This window comes from Mesoplodon densirostris, chromosome 3, assembly GCF_025265405.1.
Source record: "Mesoplodon densirostris isolate mMesDen1 chromosome 3, mMesDen1 primary haplotype, whole genome shotgun sequence".
NCBI lineage: Eukaryota > Metazoa > Chordata > Mammalia > Artiodactyla > Ziphiidae > Mesoplodon > Mesoplodon densirostris.
The window spans coordinates 118,145,611-118,160,658 of NC_082663.1; the positions used below are offsets into that span (position 1 = coordinate 118,145,611).

The 15,048-nt window shown below is 54.4% G+C and overlaps 1 protein-coding gene across 1 annotated transcript; it reads left to right on the plus strand.

The window, feature by feature from the left end:
• The first annotated feature begins 10,744 nt into the window (after positions 1–10,744).
• Positions 10,745–14,517, plus strand: EGR1 (early growth response 1). The gene is made up of 2 exons (XM_060093421.1): positions 10,745–11,305; positions 12,002–14,517. Exons 1-2 carry the CDS (start codon positions 11,005–11,007, stop codon positions 13,318–13,320), a joined length of 1,620 nt encoding a protein of 539 aa, XP_059949404.1. The 5' UTR covers positions 10,745–11,004; the 3' UTR covers positions 13,321–14,517.
• The last annotated feature ends 531 nt before the right edge of the window (positions 14,518–15,048 follow it).

The window sequence follows — 15,048 nt, forward strand, 5'->3', positions numbered from 1 at the left end:
GGCATTAAGAGAGATTAGCTCTGGAGTGGGGGCTGAGGTCTAGCCCTGTGACCCATGCCCAGACCATCTTGGGGACACTGGGCAGCCCTCCAGGCCTGAGGTCCCTGGCTAAAATGGCCTCAGGCCTGAAGCTGCTTCAGCTGGCTCCCCCTCCCTTTCTTGTGTGTACCCCACACCCAGGGAACCTGCTTAAAATGGGATTTCCAGGCTGTGATGTCAGAGGAAAGGTAGCTGCCGCTCCAGCCTATGCCAGCTCTTCCTTGATCAGTAGAGCTGAGCCCAGCCTTGCTCAGCCTGGAGGAAAGGGTGTTAGGTAGAGGAAGGAGGGGCTCTGGGGGCTCTGGTCCCCATATGTGTGGCATTCTGGATAATAGGGAGAGACTGTTTCCAGGCCAAAAGGTACTGCTGGCTTCCCCACTGCCTTAAACATCAGCCAGTACGTGATCATCTCCCTCACAAATTCCCCCCAGTTTTTCCCTCTCTGAGCTGGGTCAGGCCTGCATGGAGGAGGAGGGCACCTTAAGTCTTAGAGCCATTTGGGTTCTGCCTGAGAGCTTGTCGCTTATCTAGGCTGCAGGCAGCGATGGGTGGGAGGGATGCCTGCAAGGAGGAAAAGAGCCCACTAGATGGCGCAGCTCGCTCCCACTGTGGGATTCTCTGGCCCTTGTCAGGGACAGTCTTACCTTCAGCAGTCAGTCTGCTGAGTAGGATGCTTTATACCCCACTCCCTGGAGTTGGAGGTTCCTGAAGAAAGCATCCTTGTGGGTAGATAGGACAGCTGTGGATTCTCAATCACTTCCTAACCCCAGTTTGTGTGCACAGGAGATGGTCAGACCCAGTGGGGAGGTACTCCCTTTGGGCGAGGATCGGGCACCTCCTGGGAGCAGGGAAATTGCCAAGCTGACCCTGGGAGGGCCCTACAGCCCAAGGAACCCAACCTGGGCTCTGAAATGGCACCTAGAGAGTCTGCTGGAGCTGATTTCAGGGTCAAGTCTGGAGAGGGACCCAAGAGGTGGCAAGGCGTAGGGAATTTGGGAGGGACGGGTTGGGCGGGAGAGAGGAACGCTAACCTAGCTGCAGGATTCCCTGGATATGATCTCCTTGATGGCCACAGTGGCAGTCCCAGGCCTGCCCCCAGGTGTCCCTGTCCCCTGCCCCTTCCCTTATTTTCATCTGGGGTACTGTAGGGCTGAAAAAGGAGACAAAGACCCTAATCTCCAAACCCTGGAATCCCAAAGTACTTTTCCAGCAGCCAGGGCCGAGACGCCTCAGTGACCTACCTTTGCCTGACCTCTTTCCCAAACTGACCCCATCAGCCCTGAATACCTAATGTATTACCCTCTCCTTTTGTCCCAGCCAGATGAGTGATCAATAAATAATGCTGCTTGAAATATTAATGGCAAGTTTTACACCAGCATCCCTTAGCTGTGCCTGTCATTGGGGAACTCACTAGAGAGCTGACCGAGAAATGCATGGCCCCCCAGAGAGCTCTCTCCTTTTCCTGTCAAGAGAAGGTCTTTCTTTGCCAAGATTTCGAGCTGTTCCTATCTCAGCCAGATCATGATTCATTGCCATTTGGTTAGAAGAGGACAGGTCCCCCAGAGACCAACTCAGCCAGCCTCCCAGGAAAGGATGGAGTAAGTTAAAACAAGTGGAGACCCTTCTTGATTCCTTTGTCTCCTCTGATGCAATTGAGATCCCATTTCCTCTCTTCTATGTCCATCTTGGACCTGCCAGGTCCAGCTTTCTGAGTGGTGATTCAGAAGGAGATCTGAGGCTTCCCTCCTCCCCCTGCCTCAACTATTTAGAGCCTGAGCAGAAGGGACTCACATGCTCCCAGACATCTCTGGCCCAGTCATTCTCATCTGGCTCTGTTCTCCCTGGAAGAAGAGGACGAGGAGGAGATGGGAGCTCTTGGCCCTCTTGAGCCCACCTGGAGGGCTCCCGGGGCCAGCGTCCTCCTTTGGGGAAGCCAGGCCCACTCAAATCTTTGAACACGCAGTGCCTTCTGCCCAAGCACTCTTGGTCTCCTGCTTCACTTGGTCAGCTCCTGCATGTGCTTCAATTCTCAGCTTAGATGTGACACCGCACCCAGTCCAGGCCCCTGTGGCCTTCTGTTCTCTTCCCTGACAGCATACATCACCCTGTTTTGTCATTGCCTGTTTCCCCACTGGACTGAAAGCCAGGGCATAGGTGATGGGTCTACCTGGTCCACCAGCATCTAGTACAGGGCCTGGCACACTATAAGAACTCAGCACATTTTTCTGGAATGGTCGAATGATATCCATGCAGCATTCTTCTGCTCCTGGAAAAACACCAACCTTCCAACCTCAGCATCTCTCTGCTGAGCTGTTTGCCTGCACCTGAGGATGGGTGTCTGCATTAAACAGCAGCTGCCCAGATCACCTACCCTCGCCTGGTCTCCCCCACTGCATGTGCTCATGCTCACTTGCTCTGCTTTTCCCTCCCTCACACACACAGATGGGAGTCAGCTTTCCAGCCACATTCAGTTCTCACTTTAATTCAAAAGCTAAATTGGGAAGAAGAGCAGCTTCACACTCCCAATTTAGCCTGGGAGAGAAAAAGGGAGACAGCCTGGATGTTGCCAGGGAAAGGAGAAAGTCTGGGTCTGGGGTGGGTAGTGGTGGCAAAAGTACCCAGAGCCCAAGAGAAGACCGTGAGACCCCTGCCACCCAGCTCCTGAAAATAAACCATCCAGAGCTATGACCCCAGAGTGACCCCTGTAAAGCCTCTTTCTAATACCAGTGCAGCCATTCTGGGCATTACCCCAGTCTAGGGGTGGGATTAGAGGAGGTAGAAGAGACTTGAGTTAAGAAAACTATCCAAAGAGGGAGATGCTGCTGCTTTGGTCACTGGTAGTAGGAAACCAGAAAATCCTTCTTAAATCTAACTTTAATCCCTCTGGTAATTGCTGAGATGAGATGAATGATGAATAGAAACAGAATCCATAAACAAATACTTGCTCACTAATATTCATTATTCACAATAGTCAAAAGGTAGAAACAACCCCAATGTCCATCAACAGATGAGAGGATAAACAAAACAAAATGTGGTACATACATACAATGGAATATTATTCAGCCTTAGAAAGAAATGAAATTCCGATGCATGCTACAACATGGATGAACCCTGAAAACATTATGCTAAGCCAGGCATAAAAGGACAAATATTATGGACAAATATCTTCACTTACATGAGGTACCTAGAATAGGCAAATTTAGAGAGACAAAAACTATAACAGAGGTTACCAGGGGCCAGAGGGGAGGGAACAGGATGGGGAATTACTGTTTCATGGGTACAGAGTTTCTGTTTGGGATGATAAAAAAAAGTTCTGCATATGGATACTGGTGATGGTTGCACAACATTGCAAATGTACTTAATGCCACTGAATAGGACACTTAAAATGGTTAAAATGGTAAATTTTATGTTATGTATATTTTACTGCAATATATTTTTGAAAAAAACAGAGTCCGATGTCAGCCTAAAGACATTGTCATCCTGCCATGATGGCTCTCTCTGTGGCTTGACCAGAGGGAAACTGGGTCCTTTCAGTTCCAAAGATCCCCTCCCTTTGCTGATAGGAACAGAAGTGCAGCCTCTGCCCAAGTGAAGCTCTTCTCCCTGGTTCTGGGTGCCAGCTTCCTCTTCAGTCACTCATTTTGACTTTGCCCTAAAACAGCGTTCCCCATAATATGGGTAGACCAGATAGGGTGATGATTAGAGGAAGAAAAAGAGAGGACTCTTCCATCCAGCCTCTCTAACTATCCTATTGCCTCTGTACCATGGGAAATGGATGCATTTTGGGCTGAGATGCCTGTCAGTAAATTTGGGTGTCAGTTTTTCTTGCTCTCTGCCTCTGACTGGGAGGCCCCTGAAGAGAGTCTCTGTGATAGCTGGTGCTGATGCACCCAGACCTCACCCTCTGTCCTGGATGATTGCATGGTTTCCTGGCTGGTGTCACCACCATTCCTCCCCCACCCAGCCTCCTGGAATTATTTTAAAATGGTGAGTCGGCTCTCTGACTGACTGGGAACCACGTCAGTGGGTGGGAGCTGGATTAGGGGCTCCCACAGTCACTGTGCTTCCCCCATGATAGCACATATCACATTGTTAAAATTGCTTGTTTACTTGTCTGTCTCCCTTACTGGGCTATGACCTGCAAAAAAGGCAGAACCCTCCTTACTTCTCCTTATATCTTTAATGCCTAGAGTGAAGCAGATGTGTGATAAGTAATCGTTGAATGAATGAATTGAAATCATATGTTCACATGTCTGCTTCCCCTATTCGATTTGACTCAAGAACCCCGGTAAGATGAAAGCTTTGTCTGATTCATTCTAGGGCCCCAGAAAACAGTTCTTGGGATGAGCTGGGGTTCAGCTAGAGGGTTCTAGACTGTCTGGATTGGAATCCTGGCTCTACCACTGCCGGGCGCTCTGACCTTGAGCAAGTCGCCTGCCCTCTCTGAACCTGTTTCCTCTTCAGTGAAATGGGGATGAGAATGGAACCTACTTCATAAGGCATTGTGAGGACAAATGCCTGTCAAGTGTTTAGCATGGAGGCTGTCACATTGTAAATGTGACTTGGGGGTGGGGTGGGGATAGAGAATGCGTCTAGAGGTTAAGGAAAATCAGAGGAAACGAGCACCACCACCGATTTCAGCATCCTGGTGTTTAGAGGGAGGGGACGGTGAGGCCAGTACCAGAGTGGGGTAACCCCAGGGGCTACCTGTCCCCGCTCCCTGCCCTCCCCCCAGGTCTGCAGAGTCCAAGCTCACCCACCACGAAGCTGAGCAGCCCTGGCACTGGGTGGTGGTGAGGGGCCAGAAATAACCGCCGTTGCTATTCCTGCCTTTCTGGGCTGGATGGGAACGCTGCCTTTCTAATCTAAAGGCTGCTCTAGACTTCCTGCACATCAGTGGGCTCTTATGTAACACTCCCCTCCCTCTGCCTGCCCAACGAGCTTCCAGAGATTTCTGCAGCCAGCTTTGCTGCACACTCAGCTGGGGGCGGGGGGAGCAAGGAAGCCACCGCAGGATGGACTGTCCTCCAAGCCCAGGATCTTGCTGGCCCTGAGCCTGGGAGAGGGGCCACTCAGCACAGGGCAGGGGGACTGATGTCCAGGGACAGCAGCCTCTTTCTGCATCTGCAGGATACTCTGGGGCAGAGAGGACCAGGAGAGCAGGGCTAAACGATAAAGGTCATCTATCTTGACCCACTCCCTCCCTCTTCCCTCAATGGCCCCTCTGTGCCACCTCCATGACTTCCACTTCAGGCCTTACCTAACTTTGTCCGGCACATGACCCCTCAGGCAGACTCTGAGGACAGCAGCCCAGACCCCAACTCTCGCAGGCAGACCCCCACCTGGGCCAATCCTCCATGGGCTCTTCCCTGCAGCCCCGGATGCCATCTGGAGGGCGCATGCCAGGCACCTCTTCAGAGCCCAGTGGGCCCCCCTCTTCCTCAGGCCTCAGCATCACTCTGCACGGGCCTGTCTCAGAACTTGCCCTTCTCCACCTATCCTAGGGCTCAGGGTCTCCTCTGGCACCTGGTTTCCTGTCTGTAATTGGAGATGAGATGGTTTCACACTACAACACTGTGGGATGATTCTCTCTCATTTCCCCCCTTCCTCCATGTCTCCACTTCTCCCCACCCTCTCAGTGCACCCTCTGTCCCACCCCATACCTGGCTCTTCAGGTTTCTTCTCTCCGCACCCAAAGACCCTCCCTGGGGTGGGAGCAGAGCTACCCCCAGACCCATTGAAGGCCAGGCCCTCCACGTTTCCAGCGGAGCCGATCAGCCATCGGAAAGTGTGACAGGCACCCCAGACAGAACCAAAGCAAGAGTCACTTCCTGAGCCCTGGGCTGGCCACAGTGGTGGCAAACCACGATCTGAGCAGCACATGTGGGTGCTGACGTAGCCTGGGGCTGGGGAGGAGGAAGCAGCAATGGAAAAGGGGGCTTGTTTTACTCCGAGAGGCTTGCAGCCTGCTCAGCCCTGGGTCAGGCATGATGGTTCCCACTGGCTTTCTCCTGCAGCCTCAGCTGCCCTGGACCAGCTCAGTTCTGCTCTCACCTCTGCCTGTTCCTCTTCTCTGGTTTGCAAGGAAGGTCTGAGCACAGATAGCAGCTCAGACCTGCAGACCCTCTGAGGGCCTCTCACGTTTTCCAGGGTTTTTGGCATCAGTCACCCAGCAGGCAAGGTCTGAGAGTCCCAGACTCATCCCTGAGCCCCCCTGAGGCCCCGCTGACACCCGGGCCAGGGTGCTCAGGGCCTTCCTTCTCCCAACCTGGTTTCCTTTAGGCCCCAGACCTGTTGTCCCATCTGGGTTGTTGGTCACAAGTTGGGTGCTCACAAACCCTCCTTGGGAGGGGCCAATTCTTTTCACCATGTCACCTCCCCTCTCTGTCCCCCCAGTCACAGCAAACAAAAGTGTGCCATTGGGGCTTCCCTGGTGGCGCAGTGGTTGAGAGTCCGCCTGCCGATGCAGGGGACACGGGTTCGTGCCCCAGTCCGGGAAGATCCCACATGCCGCAGAGCGGCTGGGCCTGTGAGCCATGGCTGCTGAGCCTGTGCGTCCGGAGCCTGTGCTCCGCAACGGGAGAGGCTGCAACAGTGAGAGGCCCGCGTACCGCAAAAAAAAAAAAAAAAAAAAAAAAAAAAAAGTGTGCCATTGGCCAAAAGGCAGACCAGAGGAGAATGGGGATAACACAGATGCTCCCAGCCCCACTGCTGAGAAGGCAGACCAGCAGTATAACCCTGTCCAGGAGGAGGCTTTCTGCCGGGCTTCTTTCTCACTCATGCCCCCTCACAGCGAGCGCGAAGGTGGGCAGTGTGTAGGGGCTCTGAGCCAGCTGTTGTCACTGTTTCTGGGTGGAAGCTGCCTTCCAGGGGCATATACCGTGGAGTCAGGACAGAGTTGAAAAGGCCACCTCCTCCTTAGCACTGCGTCTGATACACGCAATGGCCAATAAACCTCTTTTTAAAAGAATGAATGTTTTATTCAACTGTATCTCCTACTACTTCCCAATAGGAACGCTTTCTACTCCAGTGCATTTTTTCTAGACAGACCACACATGGACTCTCCTGGCCAACCCACCCCCAACCCCGGCCTGAAAGTGCCTCTCACTTCCTCACCACAAAGTTTCTTCCTCATCAGGTTCTTTCTCCTCCAAAATATCATCCTTGTCCTTTTCCCAGCCCCCTATCCTCTATGTTCTGTAGCGTAACTGACTTTTGGTGGCTAACAGGGCTGCTGCCTATTCTTAATTCTCTTGTAACGTGGAATCCAGGCTCACTTCTACCCAACTGTAAGCTTCTCAGTGGCAGGGGCCTATGCCTTAGGCCTTATTCCCAGGCCTTGCCCACAGAAAGTCCTCAAAAAAAGTTTTTTGTTGTTGTGTATAATGGGTGTATTAATCAGAACCTGCCGGGTTGTAATAGAAACTGAAATAAGTTTTATTAAATAAAAAAGGAATACACTGACCGGTGTAACTAAAAGGCTCAGGCTGTATCCAGAGACTTACTCACTATGTGTGAATCTATTTTCTAATTTCCTCTGCACTGGCTTCATTCTCAGGTAAGCTCTCCAGTCCTGATGGCAAGATGGCTTCCAGGCTTACATTCCATTGGCTTAGTACCACCTGGGTAAGAGAATTCCCCTCGTTCAAGAGTTCCAGAAAAAGTCCAAGAAGAGATTCTCATTAGCCTGGTTTGGGTCATGTGCCCATCCTGACTCAGTGGCTATGCCTAGGGAGATGGAATGCTCCTGGACTGCTGGATGGAAGTGTCCTAGACAGATGGCCAGGCAAGGGTGACATACCCTCTCCTAGAACTAGGATGGGGTTCTATTCCCTCAACCACATGGATTGGGGTGGTTCTCCAGAGGAAATAGCTGGCAGGGAGCACTTAGGAAAAGAAAGGTTGGACATACAAAGCAAAAGATGTAGATTGTTAGGATTTCGAGTGCCCAGCTTCAGTGAGGACATGAAGATACCGTAGGTCAGCTTACATATTAGAATCATAGGGGAACCGGTTTGCCCTGGCTGGGGGAGGAAGATGTACTCTTGGAGTCTGGGCAGCTCCTGAGAGACAGAAGAAGGATCCTAGGACAAAGTGCCTGCTTAGTTCTGGCCCTCATGAGCTCAGGAAGATTGTGATTCAGTTAGCCTAGGGTAAAACCTTTCTTTTTCAGAGCTCCACAGTGATTCTGCTGCACAGTCAAGGTTGAAATAATTCTGCTCTAGGAAATGATGTTCTACTGCAGCAAGAAGGATTCAGATTAGCTTTTCAGGACAATGTCCCCTGTGTTAGAATTGGAATGTTTCTCCTTCTCTGTACAACTTTTGAGAAAAGGGTCACTGGGGTTTGCTTGGAGGCTGAGGATGGGTGGGTGAGCTGTGGGTGACCCTGTGGGGGTCATAAATAACAATAGCCACTGTTTACTGAATGCCAACAGCAAGGCAGGCACTGTGCTTTAGGACTTCACAGAGGGCAGTCCACGTGAGTTTCAGTCTTCACAACAATCCTTCCATGTGGGCATCATTAACATTAGCTCTTTTTTACAGCTGAAGAAAGATATAAAAATCCTGGCCAAGATACCCCACCAGGAAGTAGCAAAATGGGCATTCAGACACAAGACATCTGACCCTGACAGGCCTGGCCTTCCTGCCCAGCAGGAGGCCTCAGAGAGGTGCCTCACTCTTGCTCCTAATGGATAACGCGGTAGGCGGTGGAAGTGGACACCCACCAGGCCCTAGCATTTGGGATGGGGAGTTCAGACCTAGAGCACAAAGACGAGGGAGCCCTGGTTCACTGCCGGATTCCTTAAGCCGATTTTTATAAGTGTGTGTGTGTGTGTGTGTGTGTAGGATTCAGAAGGATGAAGCCCAAGATAGCTACGCCCCCTCCCCCAATTTAAACCCTCCGACACCTACTTCCTGAGGCTGTTTAGATTCAAGCAGACCCTAACCCGCTCCCTTCCCTCCCAGTATCGTCAGCAAGCTCCTTCCACACACACACTTTCTGCTTTCTTTTTAAATTCAGAAAAACACCACCTCCCCTGGATTCAGAGCTAGAGCAGAAGCCTTCCCCTACCGGAATCCCAGTTCTCTTTTGGTTGCGCACTTGATTGTGGGGAGGGGGGCGGGGACGGGACAGGGAGGGCTTCCTCGTTTGCGTCCCGCTCCCGGGAGACCTGCGGGAACCATTCCAGTCTACTCCCCTCTCCTCCCACACTCGCCCTTGGCCTGGCTCGACGAGGGGAGTGTTATCCCGCCCGGGATTTGGGCGCCTCGGCTGTGGCGGCTCCCCAAGGACTGCAGGGGGAGCCCAGGATGCGGCGCCTGCTCAGTTCGCGCTCACTGCGTCTAAGGCTCCCCCAGCCTGGCGCAGCGCCCAGCACAGAAGCCGGGAGGGGGAGCAAGACGGCGGCGGAAGAGCCCACTCGGCCAGGGGCCGGGGGAACCGAGCTGGAGGGACCTCCAGAGGGCAGCACCAACCCGCTAAGCAGGTCCTCTCTTCGAGCCAGCCTGGGGTCCCCAGACAGTCCACAGGGAAGCCTCCTTTTCAGATTCCCACACTTCCCGCCCCACCTCCACCTGTTCTGGATAAAGGTGGGACCGCCTCCCACCAACACAGGGACCACCAGCTCCTGGTGGGAACAGCACGCAGATCTCTCCAGAGGCAATCAGCTTACCTCGTCCAACCACCCAAACGTGGGCTCTTCCCCAGAGGGACCAGAGAACAGCCTTTTGGTTCGGGTGGCGCAGAGGGATCCCCAGGCCCCAACAGCCCCACCCCATTGGCAGATGGCGGAGAAGCAGATGGCCCACCGTACCGCACAGGAAGGAACCCAGGAACCATCTGGCCATTATTTCCTAGCCTCAGTTTCCCCCGCGACACTTGGAAAGGCACCATGCCATTGGTCGAGGCCTGGGGTCAGGGCCCCGCCTCTCCTGGGCGGCCTCTGCCCTGACCAGCCCAGCAGCTCCTCCCCTTCGCTCCCGCCCGGCTCCCACGGTCCCAGAGGTAGGCGGGCGAGCCCTGGATCACGGTGGCAGAACCCAGGTCCTACTCGCCCTCGCCCCCGCCCAGGGCCTGGGCTTTCCCAGCCCAGTCCCCGCCGGGAGCCGCGAAACGCATAGAGCTACGCGCCTGGAACCCTCCCTGCCTGGGCGTCCCCGGCTCTTGCGCGCGCGTAGGGCTCCCGGCTCGGAACCAGGGAGGAGGGAGGGAGCCAGGGAACAGCAAGCAGCGACCCGGAAACGCCATATAAGGAGCAGGAAGGATCCCCCGCCGGAACAACCCTTATATGGGCAGCGCCTTATTTGGAGCGCCCAGATATGGCCCGGCTGTTTCCGGCTCCGGGAGGAGGGAAGAAGGCGGAGGGAAGGGGCGGGGGCAACGCCGGGAACTACGGAGCAGCTTCGGTCCGGGAGTCCTCAGCTGTGGCTTGAGCACTAAGCTTCCTCGAAGCCTGGGCACCCAGGGTGTGGGAGCCGGCGTCGGGCCCAGGGTGCGGGATGGCAGTGCCTATGGCTCTTGGAGAGGGGGCTTCACGTCACTCCGGGTCCTCCCGGCTAGTCTTGCCATATTAGGGCTTCCTGCTTCCCATTTATGGCCATGTACGTCACGAAGGAGGCGGGGCCATGTCGTTCCAGACCCTTCAAATAGAGGCGGATCCGGGGAGTCGCGAGAGATCCCAGCGCGCAGAACTCGGGGAACCGCCGCCGCCTGCTGCCGCCGCCGCCGCCGCCGCCACCAGCTTCCGCCGCAGGACCGGCCCCTACCCCAGCCTCGGCAGCCGCGCCGCGTCTACACCGGCCGGCGGCGAGGGCGAGCCGGCAGACCCCACCTGCGCTTTCCACAGTGTGCCCCGCGCCCCGCATGTGACCTGACCAGGCCCCCGAGAGGTGTCCCCCGCAGCTCCTGCCCCGGGCTGCGCCCACCCGCCCCAACACCAGCTCTCCAGCCCGCCAGTCCGGGATGGCGGCAGCCAAGGCCGAGATGCAGCTGATGTCCCCGCTGCAGATCTCCGACCCCTTTGGCTCCTTTCCTCATTCGCCCACCATGGACAACTACCCTAAGCTGGAGGAGATGATGCTGCTGAGCAATGGGGCTCCCCAGTTCCTCGGTGCCTCCGGGGCCCCGGAGGGCAGCGGCGGTAACAGCAGCAGCAGCGGGGGCGGTGGAGGTGGAGGGGGCGGCAGCAACAGCAACAGCAGCGGCGGCGCCTTCAACCCTCAGGGGGAGGCGGGCGAGCAGCCCTACGAGCACCTGACCGCAGGTAAGCTGGGGCCTACGCCGAGGGCTAGCCCCTTCGCCACCATCCTGGCGTCTGGTCCTTCCCCACGGCCTTTTGCAGCGCCCCTTTCACCGCGGCAGTGCTCCTGGACTTAAGGGATGCAAGTGGGGTTTCCCTTCCATTCCTCTCATCCCCAAGGCGCTGTGTTATAGGAATGCCTGGGGACATCCCCCACCCCCTCCTCGTCCTTAACGGTGCGCAGGGGAGCCAGCTTTTGTTTTGGATGGAGAGCTGTGGGGGTGGGGGGAGGGGGGGGAGGGCTTGTTTGGACGAGCAGGGCTGTGCCCCCTCCGCCTCCAGAAAGGCTAGCCTGCCGCCTGTCCCCAAGGAAGGACCGTGATCCTTGGCCAGGGATGTCCCGGCAGCCCGGGGTAGGGGTCGCGCACTAGCGGTGGCCGAGGGGGTGCTGGCGGGAATCCCTCGCCCGCGCAGCCGCTGCTGCGGAACGCTGGGAGCTGCAGTGGAGGGGGATTCTCCGTATTTGCGTCAGCTGTTGTTGAAATGGGTTCTGCTTCTGGAGCGGGTCCAGGAACATTGCAATCTGCTGCTATCAATTATTAACCAGCTCAAGAGTCAATGGTAGCTGGCCTGACCTCTTGCCTGGCAGCGTGGGTCCTCCTCACCCTCCAGTGATTGCTCTCCAGTAACCAGGCCTCCTCCCTCTCTCTCTCCTGCCAGAGTCTTTTCCTGACATCACTCTGAATAACGAGAAGGTTCTAGTGGAGACGAGTTACCCCAGCCAAACCACCCGGCTGCCCCCCATCACCTACACTGGCCGCTTCTCTCTGGAGCCTGCACCCAACAGTGGCAACACCTTATGGCCTGAGCCCCTCTTCAGCCTGGTCAGCGGCCTCGTTAGCATGACCAACCCCCCAGCCACCTCATCCTCAGCATCATCTCCAGCGGCCTCCTCCTCTGCCTCCCAGAGCCCACCCCTGAGCTGCGCAGTGCAGTCCAACGACAGCAGCCCTATTTACTCAGCGGCACCCACCTTCCCCACACCTAACACCGACATCTTCCCTGAGCCACAAGGTCAGGCCTTTCCAGGCTCAGCAGGCACCGCGCTTCAGTACCCGCCTCCTGCCTACCCTGCTGCCAAGGGTGGCTTCCAGGTCCCCATGATCCCTGACTATCTGTTTCCACAACAACAGGGGGACCTGGGCCTGGGCACCCCAGACCAGAAACCCTTCCAGGGCCTGGAGAGCCGTACCCAGCAGCCTTCGCTCACTCCACTCTCTACCATCAAGGCCTTTGCCACGCAGTCGGGCTCCCAGGACCTGAAGGCCCTCAACACCACCTACCAGTCCCAGCTCATCAAACCCAGCCGCATGCGCAAGTACCCCAACCGACCCAGCAAGACTCCCCCCCATGAACGCCCCTACGCCTGCCCCGTGGAGTCCTGTGACCGCCGCTTCTCTCGCTCTGACGAGCTCACCCGCCACATCCGCATCCACACCGGCCAGAAGCCTTTCCAGTGCCGCATCTGCATGCGCAACTTCAGCCGCAGCGACCACCTCACCACCCACATCCGCACCCACACAGGCGAGAAGCCATTCGCCTGTGACATCTGTGGGAGAAAGTTTGCCAGGAGTGATGAACGCAAGAGGCATACCAAAATCCACTTGCGGCAGAAGGACAAGAAAGCAGACAAAAGTGTGGCCTCTGCCGCTACCTCCTCTCTCCCTTCCTACACATCCCCAGTGGCTACCTCCTACCCATCCCCAGTGGCTACCTCTTACCCATCCCCAGCCACCACCTCATACCCATCACCCGTGCCCACCTCCTACTCCTCTCCCGGCTCCTCGACCTACCCATCGCCTGTGCACAGTGGTTTCCCGTCACCCTCCGTGGCCACCACATACTCCTCCGTTCCTCCTGCTTTCCCCGCCCAGGTCAGCAGCTTCCCTTCCTCAGCTGTCACCAACTCCTTCAGCGCCTCCACAGGGCTTTCGGACATGACGACCACGTTTTCTCCCAGGACAATTGAAATTTGCTAAAAGGAAAGGAAAAAGGGAGAAAATGAAACACAAGAGACTTAAAGGACGGGAGGAGGAGATGGCCGTAGGAGGGGGCTCCTCTTAGGTCAGATGGAGGTTCTCAGAGCCAAATCCTCCTCTATTTGACCCCAGGGTCGCTGTGGAAGTCTGTTGGCCAACAATTCTTTCTGTCCACTTCCCTTTCCTCCCCAGGACCTACTCCCTTTGACTTCAGCTGCCTGAAACAGCCATGTGCAAGGTCTTCACTTCTATCCAAAGAACTTGATTTGCATGGATTTTGGATATATCATTTCAGTATCATCTCCATCGTATGCCTGACCCCTTGCTCCCTTCAATGCTAGAAAATCAAGTTGGCAAAATGGGCTTTGGGCCCCTCAGAGTCCAGCCCTGTACTGTTGTACAGTGTCTGTGCCATGGATTTTGTTTTTCTTGGGGTACTCTTGATGTGAAATAATTTGCATACTCTATTGTATTATTTGGAATTAGATCCTCACTTTGGGAAAAAAAAGAAAAGCCAAGCAAACCAATGGTGATCCTTCGTTTTGTGATGATGCTGTGACAATTAAGTTTGAAGCTTTTTTTGAAACAGCAATTCTTGGTATTAATCGGAGCATGTTTCAGAGTGTTGTTTTGTTAACCTTTTTGTAAATATTGCCCGACTGTACTCTCACATGTGGCAAAATATGGCTTGGTTTTTCTCCTTTTTTTTGAAAGGTTTGGGGTTTTTTTTGTCCTTTTGGTTTAAAAAGTTTCACGTCTTGGTGCCTTTTGTGTGATGCGCCTTGCTGACGGCTTGACATGTGCAATTGTGAGGGATGTGCTCACCTCTAGCCTTAAGGGGGGCAAGGAGTGGTGATTCAGGGGAGGCTTTGGGAGCAAAATAAGGAAAAGGGCTGAGCTTGAGCTTCAGTTCTCCAGAATGTAAGAAAACAAAATCTAAAAATCTGAACTCTCAAAAGTCTATTTTTTTAACTGAAAATGTAAATTTATATATATATTCAGGAGTTGGAATGTTGTAGTTACCTACTGAGTAGGCGGCAATTTTTGTATGTTATGAACATGTAGTTCATTATTTTGTGGTTTTATTTTACTTTGTACTTGTGTTTGCTTAAACAAAGTGACTGTTTGGCTTATAAACACGTTGAATGCGCTTTACTGCCCATGGGATATGTGGTGTATATCCTTCAGAAAAATTAAAAGGAAAATAAAATAGCTGTGGTTGGGTGTGTTTCCTGGGCTAGGGGGAGGCCTCTGTAGTAGCCGTCTCTATCGAGGGGTTTGAGGGGCTTTTCCAGAGACAAGGATATTCCAACCAGAGACATGCCCACTGTGTGTCGCTGGAGTGAATTCTTTGAGAATTGGGTTTGGGTCTCCTTCTTGATACTGGGCCCATTCCTCAGTCTGGTGGGCTTCAGGCTTATCTTGGTTAGTGAAAGCTAAAAAAGGCCAGAGGTAGAGGTGGAACATGTGTGGCCAGAGGTAGCACCATTCTAGCCCCAAATGTCTAACCAGCCCTGCCCCCATCTCTACCCAGGATTGGGAAATTCTGTGTTCTTGGGAATCCCTGCCCTATACACCTGGGGGAGATAAGGGGTGAGCAGAGGGCTTTGGGAAACAGTAAAAGCTGGGGCTGCCTCAGATTCTCCCTCCCATCCTCCATGTCTCCAGAAGCCTGAGGGTATCGAAGAAGGTTAGAAGAGGCAAGGTCCAGTTATCAAGCCAAGAATC